The sequence below is a fragment of the Nicotiana tabacum genome, chromosome 4, assembly GCF_000715075.1.
Source record: "Nicotiana tabacum cultivar K326 chromosome 4, ASM71507v2, whole genome shotgun sequence".
Classification (NCBI taxonomy): Eukaryota; Viridiplantae; Streptophyta; class Magnoliopsida; order Solanales; family Solanaceae; genus Nicotiana; species Nicotiana tabacum.
In genome coordinates, this window is record NC_134083.1 from 67,303,136 (window position 1) to 67,312,644 (window position 9,509).

Here is a 9,509-nt window from a genome sequence, read left to right on the forward strand (position 1 = left end):
ATCAATTCAAATTTGAACCAATATAAAGCTATTGAAAAGGTAACAAATCAAAGCTTTTACCTTATAATCTGTCCAAGTTCGTCCAAGAAGAATCACCACAACCCCCCATGATTTTGGCTATCCGAATGGAAAGCAATAAAGGAGTGTGTTTGAGTGACAACAATTTTAATTAAAAATAGTGACAATATCAACTAGGAAATGAGAAAAATTAGCAACATTACGAATTTGATTAAGGAAAGAAGTAAGAAGGAAAAGATGTAAGAATAATGAAGGGAAGAAGTAAAGAAAAAATATAAGGAAACATGTCAAAGAATTAGAGAAAGAGACAAAAATGGAGGCAATGGCTAATTTGCCATCGACGAGTTTGATGCAGTCTTCAGGGGAAGGGATTTGGGATTGGCTTTTGTTTTGGGGGTAGGTGGGTTGGCATATAGGATAAAAGGAAATGGATTTTGGCCTTAACGAATTTTTGGCCAATTTAAGAATAGGAATTAGAGCTAAACATTAGAAAGTCTTGGGTTAAAAAAAATATGAAAGTGTTTGGGCTGCTACTTTAACTAAAATGCCACAATAATAATAATAATAATAATAATAATAATAACAACAACAACAACAACAACAACAACAACAACAACAACAACAACAACAACAACAACAACAACAACAACAACAACAACAACAACAACAACAACAACAACAACAACAACAATAACAACAACAACAACAACAACAACAACAACAACAACATAGATAGTATTAAACTAATAATAAAATGATAATAATAGGAAAAATCATTACCTAATGGTAATTTAAATACTTAAATAAAATATGTGAAGCGAAAAATAAATAGATAGATGCACCTTTATGAAAATATACTCAAATAAATTGCAGTACCTTATGCTCCCAATAATTGTTAAATACGTTATAAAATTAACGACAAAAGGTGAAAAAAAAACCTTATAATACTTGTAATATTATAAAAACTGTCATAGGTATCATTATGACTTTTAAAGTGAAATAGAAGCTCGGTAAGATAATTCGGGTATATAAGGACAAAATTGGGTGCCAACACCGCCAATGTAGAGTCAACCTGTACGTTAGTCAAACAAGAGGAAAGAATAATCGGTAAAATAGAACAAGGGCCAAGAAATTCATACCTAAGATGTGGAGGCCATGGCTTCAACTCTAAGGTAGGAGGCTCTTCAATTGAAGACTTTGTAGGAGGAGTTTTCCTATTCTCATGATCCAAGGAATGTTTCCGGGGTACATAGTTGTACGACCCCATTCCTTGCAGAGAATTCACACATTCCATGAAGCCATCCATCTCGTAATCGTCGAAGTTGAGCAAGATGATCTCTAACATATTGCCCACATTAACCATAGCACTTGTATCATCAATAATCACATCGGTTACCAAGTCCACGAAAGAACACACTTCATTGCAATTTGGTTGCCCCATATATTTGCACACGTGGAACACCACCTTTTCATCACCTACCCGAAAAGTGAGTTCTACGACTTCCACATCAACCAGAGCCTTCCCCGTAACAAGGAAAGGTCTACCAAGAATAATCGGTACCTCATAGTCCACTTCATAATCAAGAATAACAAAATCCACCGGGAGAATGAACTTATCAACATGAACCAGAACATCTTCAATCACCCCCAACGGTCTCTTCATTGTACGATCGGCCATTTGTACTCTCATAGATGTGGGTCTTAATTTTCCAATTCGCAAGGTCTTCAAAATTGAATAGGGCATCAAATTTATACTCTCCCCAAGAACACAAAGAGTTTTAGCAAACTCGACACTTCCAATGGTACAAGGGATTGTGAAAGTGTCGGAATCATCCAACTTAGGAACCATCGAATGCACAAGCATTTACTTGGTGAGTGACTTTGATATTTTTAAAATTCATCGACCACTTCTTTGTCACCAAGTCCTTCTTAAACTTTGTGTATCCGGGCATTTGATCCAAGGCTTCAACTAATGGCACATTTATCGATAGACTCTTCATCATATCAATGGACTTTTTAAATTGATTCTCGCCATTTTGCTTGGCGAGCCTTTGAGGATATGGAGGAGGTGGCTTAGGTAATGGTGCCTTAGCCTTTTGCACTACCGGTTCCGGTATGTTAATCACATGCTCCGTAGACGGGTTCACTTCCTCTTGAGTCTCTTCCACCGTGTCATTAATATAAATCCGCACTTCATCATTTGCTTGCATTACATTGGTCGGGATCTCCTCTTCTTCTACCACTTGCTCATCATCCACAAGTTGCCTTTGACTTGAGGTGGGTACATTCTCACCTCTTCCACTTCTTGTAGTAACGGCCATGGCATACCCCATATTGTTCCCACCCTTCGGGTTCACCACCGTATCACTTGGTAGTGCCCCCTTAGGATGAGAATTTAATGCTTGAGAGATTTGCCCCATTTGTACTTCTAAGTTGCGAATCGATATGTTGTGTGAAGCAAGTTGGACATCAGAATCGGTATTTTTCTCCATCATTTTCTTGAACATGTTTTCATTACGGCCAATTTCATTGTTGGAAGAACTAGGACCATGGGAAGGATAAGGATGTGGGTTGCTCGGTTGTTGATACATCGGAAGCCTTTGAAAACCCGACCCCCGATTTTCTTGATTGTTATTACACCCGCCTTGATTGTTGCCTCCCTCATTGCCTTGGTTATTGTTGTTATGCCAATTCTCTTGATTATTGTTTCCACTCCAATTGCCTTGATTATTTTGAGGTATCTATTGTTGTTGTCTAGGGCCTTGGTAGTTGTTTTTTTGCCCTTGAAAGTGATTTACATATTGGACCTCCTCTTCTCGGTCATTGTAAGATTCATCTTGATCAAATCCACTATCATCTTGCACAAAATTATCTACTCTTTATTGTACTTGTGGACTTCTTGTTCTTCGCTTGTTCACCATCATACCTACTCCCTCCATTGCATTGACTTGTCTCGGGTTTTGCACTTGTTGAAGTTGAGCCTTTGCCTATTGGTTCATGGTGGTGGTCAATTAGACTATGACTTGCCCATGGTCATGTAATTCTTTGTGAAGGTGAATTACATTGGGATTACCCTGTGGAACATTAGCCCGGGATTTTCATGCCGATGAAGTATCCGCCATCTCATCCAAAATATCACACGTCTTCGCATAAGGCATAGTCATGAAGTTCCCACCGACAAGTTGATTCACTACACATTAGTTTGTTATATTAATCCCCCGATATAAAGTTTGTTGAATCATGTTTTATGTCATCTCATTGTTAAGGCATTCTTTCACCATTGTTATATACCTTTCCCATATCTCGTATAGTAGTTCATTGGGCTCTTGATTGAATGCTAAAATTTTATACCGAAGAATAGCCATGTGCCCGAGCGAGAAGTACTTAGAAATAAATTTCTCTGCTAATTCATCCCAAGTATGAATGGAATGATTTGTCAAACGTTCCAACCAATCTAAAGCTTTCCCCCATAGAGAGAAGGGGAAAAGCCTTAGCCTCAAAGCATCCTCAGAGACATTTGTTTGTTTACTTCCCCAACACGTATCTACGAACTCCTTAAAGTATTTATATTATATGCATTTTGACCCGGTGCACCGGTGAAGAACCCTCGTTGCTCGAGCAAAGTGAGCATCACTTTGGTTATTTTGAAGTTTCCCTCCCTAATACGGGGAGGGACTATAGAACTTGCATACCCTCCATTCGGCAACATCTGGTGTGGAGCCACTCGTGGTGGAGATGGGGGTGGAGCGGGTAAATTGTCTTGAGGCGCTCGGCCTCGTCTATTGGCTTGAGGTTCAATAGGGACCTCATCCATTTGATCATCCTAAACATCCACATCCCCCAAATATAAGTTTTCGAGCTCATTGTTTGCCATGATTGCACCTACAATTTCTCAACACGTTAGTAATAAGGAAGGAAAAGAAGATATTCTAAAAAACACACATAAATATATAGCTAACACCGTTTTAGCTCCCCGACAATGGCGCCTAAATTTGATCTCGTCCAATTTCATACCTGAATTCAAGGTTATGAAAATGACCGATGCAATAATAGTACCCAACAAGAGTCGGGGTCGAATTCCGTATGGAGCTATAGATGGGAGTTAGTAGTATATATCGTAGCGTGTGAATTTGAATATCTAAATTTACTCTTCCGTAAAATTTGGTTGTGTTAAAGTCTAATTTAAACTACGATTGAAAATTGAGAAATTAAACTAGGAGATGGTTTTTGTTATTTTTCAAATGTTGTAAAAAGCCCAGGGCTATGACCTTTATCTAGGTATTTGCCTAATGGGATATAAGCCTTAATGCTTATTTTATTGATCGGGGTATATTATAGCTATCAACACTCAATTACCCACTCAATATCTCTCGGTCAGAGAGTGATTTTTCCCAATTTGACTTTCTCAAGTCCAAATGGGTATTGAATAGAACGGTTGATAAAAGCTCAAGTCGAATTATTACTATCTCTAGGTTGAACCCTTTAATTGAGATCATATATCTCTCGATTGACCCAATTTCTTGTTAGCCAAGTTTTCCTAGACTAAGTCTCTCTTTCTCAAGTAGAGACCAAGTCAAATAAGCATGAACTAATGTTTGTAACCATTAATTCCAAAAATAAAAGCAAGAATAAGGCTAAATAATAAACACCCAACCATAAACACGCATTAAATCAAATACCCATTAAGTTTACACACTAGGGTTGAGGTCACAACCCTAGTAGAAATCTAGCTACTCGTGCTTCAAATGGAAGAAATAGAAGAAGAAATAATAATTAAACTCATATTGCAAGATCAAAATGATAAAATCTAAGTTAAAATAGCTCAAAATATGAAAAACTACTAAAAAGAGTAAAAGGAAATGACTACTGTAGCAGTTGATGTCAAAAGTTGACCTAAAAATGTGAAACTCATCTATTTATACAGGGCTGGAAATTTCAGACATCTCCATCAGTTGGAGATATAGTCGTGTATCTTCATTAGATTCCTTGACGTGACTCATCATGTCAGCCTTTCCATTTTCTATGTCAATGACTTCACCAGGAACAGATGAGTGTTCTTTGTCTTGATCATTCTTATCATGTAAGTCCTTATCACAAAAGTGGAGAGATTCATCAAAGATCACATGTATGCTTTCCTCAACATATTGAGTTCTTTTTTTGTATACTTTGTAGGCTTTGCTTTATGATGAATATCCAGAAAGATTCCTTTATCACTTTTGGCATCAAATTTCCCAAGTGCTTCCTTGCCGTTGTTGAGAACGAAACATTTACAGCCAAAAGTCCTCAAATGGGTTAGCTTGGGCTTCCTTCCGTTCAGCAGTTCATATGGTGTTTTGTTTAGGAGGGACCTAATCATGCAATTGTTTATCAAGTAGCATGCAGTGTTGACTTCTTCTACCTAGAAACGTTTTGCAATACTATCAATCAACATTGTTCTTGCCGTGTCTTCAAGAGTCTTATTCTTCCTCTCCACAATACCATTTTGTTGTGGTGTTCTTGGAGCAGAATAATTGTGAGTGATGCCATTTTCAACACAGAATTCGTCGAATTTAGCATTACCAAATTATGTCCCATGGTCAAACCTGATACATACTACATTATTACCCACCTTTACTTGGATCTTCTTGACAAATGCAACAAACACTTGGAAGGTTTCATCTTTGGTTCTGAGAAACAAAGTCCAGGGAATCTGGAGTAGTCGTCCACAATGACGAAGATGTACCTTTTTCCTCCTCTGTTTGGCACTCTCAAAGGTCCACATAGATCTATATGGAGAAGATCAAGTGGCTTTGAGGTACTAACTTCCTTTTTGGGCTTGAAAGAGGATCTGACATGCTTTCCTTTAGCACACGCATCACACACCTTGTGATCTTTGAAGCTTGACTTGGGCAGACCGCGAACCAGGTCCTTTTTGACCAGTTTGTTCAGCAGTGAGAAACTTGCATGACCGAGCCTTCTGTGCCATAACTCAGCATCATCATCAACATCACTTAGACAACTGAGATCACCACTCTGCAGGGACTCAAAATCAGCAACATAGATATTTTTGTATCTTTTCGCCACTAGCACCACTTCACCAATCACAAGATTTGTGACTGTGCATATCTTTGACACAAATTCCACCTTGTTTCCCTTGTCACGAATTTGGGAAACACTCAACAAGTTGTACTTCAATCCATTGACATAGTACATATTTTCAATAGAATGAGAGAGTGACTTCCCAATCCTTCCAACTCCCATAATGTATCCCTTTTTGCCATTTCCAAAGGACTCCCTCCTTGCAGGGCCTTCAGTGAAAGGAAATCGATTGTACTTCCAGCCATGTGCTTTGAGCAACTACTATCCATATACCATTGTTGGTTGCTCCCTTTCACTGCTCCCTGCACAAGAAAATCAAGGGTTAGATTTAGAAACCCAAATAAGTTTAGGTCCCTTGTAATGAGGAAAGGGATGAATGAGAGTTCTTTTGGTCCAAGCAGGCATCATGTGTCTTTTATATGAGGGACCAGGTTCTCTAGCAGTAGTTACCTTCTTAGCAAACACTTTGTTTTTCTGTTGAGACTGGAACTTAGCCTTACAGGTTTCCTTAAAGTGCCCAGTGTTACCATAGTGAGTGCAGAGCCAATTGTCAGGTACAATAACGTACTTGCTATGAGGGTTGTAGGGAGTTTTTTCCATTTGGAACCCGATTCCTTGCCTGTTTCCCCCATTGTTTGTGTACATGGTAGTGATAGCATCAGAGGACCAGGTCCACTTGATTGATTTTTCAAGATCACTTTTGACTCTACCTAGTTCTTCCTGAAGTTGTTTGTTCTTCTCAAGTTCAGCACACAGACTAGATATCACCGATTTATCTTATCTTCAAGACTAAGTTGTATTTCATCCACAACTTCCTTTCCCTTTTGAAGAATCCCATGCCTACCTTCTCCTTTACTTCTTCAATTGTATCCTTCAGATCTACAACTACTACTAATAGATCATCTCTCACATGCTCTATGCTAGCAACGTTTTCAGTCAAGGCTTCTTTCTCTTTCTTAACACACTTAATGGTCTCCTTTAGATCGACCACAACAACCACTAGATCGTATCTCTCATGTTTTACGTTTGCAATGTTTTTAGTTAAAATATCCTTTTCTTTCTTCAGACACTCAATGGTTTCTTTTAAATCTACCACAACAACTACTAGTTCATCTCTCGACTGTTCTGCTTCTCCTAGTTCAAGATTCAGTGCATTTTTATCATTTATAAGACTGTGATAAGCATTAACTAAAACATTTGCTAGAGATAAATTTTTTAGGAGAATAGGACTTTTGATTTCTTTGAACATCTAGAAAATTTACCTCATCATCATCGTCGTCATCTTCATCATTATCGGACTGTGCCATCAAGGCAAAGATGGAGTCATACTCAGCTGCTTCACTTTCCACAGCTATCATGGAGTTGTCACCTTGATCATCATCTTCTTCAGATTCGCTGGAAGAGTCTCCCCATGCAGCAAGAGCTTGTTTCATAACATTGTCAGCGACATTTTTCCTCTTGAAACATTTGCCAGTAACCTGGTTCCTCTTAGCGGCTTTGTCTGTGTTGTTTTTGTATTGATCTTTCTTTAGGAGAGGAAAATCCTTAATGAATTGTCCTGGCTTACTACACTTATGACAAAGGTCATAATTTTTTGGCTTGCTGGAACTACCCCTTTTTGGAATGCCTCCATTTCTGTGAACCATTTTCTGGAATCTTCTTGTCAGGTAAGCCATATCAGCATCCTCACCACCTGAATCATTGTTGTCCGTCTTGAGGACCAGGTTCTTCTCCCTTTTGGGCTCTCTTCTCTCATTGTCATTCTTCTTCTTCATTTCTTAGTTTTTCAGATTGCCAACAAGTTCATCGATGGTTAGCTTCTACAGGTCCTTTGCCTCTATGATAGCGTTCACTTTATTTTCCCAGGAACTGGGCAAAACATTGAGTATCTTCCTAATAAGTTTGTTTCTTGGCATGATTTCTCCTAGAGAGTGAATCTCATTGATGATAGAAGTGAACCGAGTATGCATGTCCTGGATGGATTCATCATCTTTCATTTTGAAAAGCTCATATTTTGTGGTAAGCATGTCAATCTTTGATTGCTTAATTTTTGTTGTTCCCTCATGGGATGTTTGGAGAGCCTCCCACATCTCTTCAGCAGATTGGTATGTTGAGATCTTGTTGTATTCATTAGGACCGATAACACATACAAGAATTTTCTTTGCACGAAAGTTCTTTTTTGTGGCCTTGCGGTCAGCATCATTGAACTCCTTTCTTGTTTTGCGGATTGTTGCAGCTGAATCGCCACTTCTTTTTGTGGGGACGAAGGGTCCATCACAGATGACATCCTAGAGCTCTGACTTCAGCCACGATAAAGTCGTGCATCCTAGCCTTCCACCATCCATAGTATTGGCCATTGAATCTTGGTGGCCTGTAGGTAGATTGACTTTCTTTGAAGGTTAGTGGAGCATCCACGAGGATCTTTTCTTGGTGTTATCCTGATAGTAAGAACTTGCTCCGATACCAATTGACAGAATTTAAGGATCCACCAAACTATATAGAGAACCAGGTTCTCTATTAGTTCCCACAGAATACAGCACACTGCAATAGGTAAATGACACATAGAAGTATTATGTGGAAAACTCCCAGCTCACGGGATTAAAAACCACGACCTACCCTTGTAGTATTTCAACTTCACTACTAAGTATACTTTAGATTACAACCTATTGTAATCTAGGAATTAACCTATTAATCCCTCTCTAACTTGTAACAACTCTATTACAAGCCAGTTTGTAATAACTCTATTATAAAGACCTCCAACTCGACTAAACTAGCCAAGATACAAACACAAGGGTTTATGATTTACAAAGGTTTCCTACACAATGCTTCTAACTAAGCTAAGTAGGAATTACAAGTGAAGAACTTTAACAAAGGTGCAACACAACTAAGGACATGTAATAACTCAATACAGGGAACTGGTCCGTTGTTATGTTGTTCTTTGTTCTTGATGCTCTTGAGAATTGCTTGCCAGATTGATTGGTCACTTGAGAGAGTGCTTGATGGATTCTTCAATGCTCAAGTGATGTTTTGTCTTTGGTTTAATGTTAATATAACATTGGTGACATCACTTGAATGATGCAAGAATGGATGGTACAGGATCATTCCCAATAAAGTTGACTGCTGCACTGTTTTGCACTGTTGCGTATGCAGGCAGCAACTTTACAGCTGTTGGAAAGTTGACTAGTAAGATCACCAGGGGAACTGATGTACATCTGTTCCCCTTGTTGATTCTTTGACTCTTGAAGCGTTGATTTACTATTCTAGCTCAAGTTTTGTTGTTTCCACATACTTGAGAATGTGTATCATATTCCTTATCTGGTTCTTGTCATTAAGTTCGTTAGATCATCAAAACATAACAAGGTACATCAAAACCCAGGACTGCGATCAAGTCACAAGTTTTGACCGACTTTGTG

General features: G+C 38.5%; 1 protein-coding gene across 1 annotated transcript; it reads right to left on the reverse strand.

Moving 5' to 3' along the window:
- Positions 1-5,137: 5,137 nt before the first annotated feature.
- On the reverse strand, positions 5,138-7,772 carry LOC142179962 (uncharacterized). Its single transcript, XM_075250868.1, has 7 exons — positions 7,327-7,772; positions 6,941-7,268; positions 6,547-6,816; positions 6,276-6,398; positions 5,741-6,186; positions 5,627-5,684; positions 5,138-5,416 (listed from the first exon to the last, which is right to left on the reverse strand). Exons 1-7 carry the CDS (start codon positions 7,770-7,772, stop codon positions 5,138-5,140), a joined length of 1,950 nt encoding a protein of 649 aa, XP_075106969.1.
- Between the last annotated feature and the right edge of the window lie 1,737 nt (positions 7,773-9,509).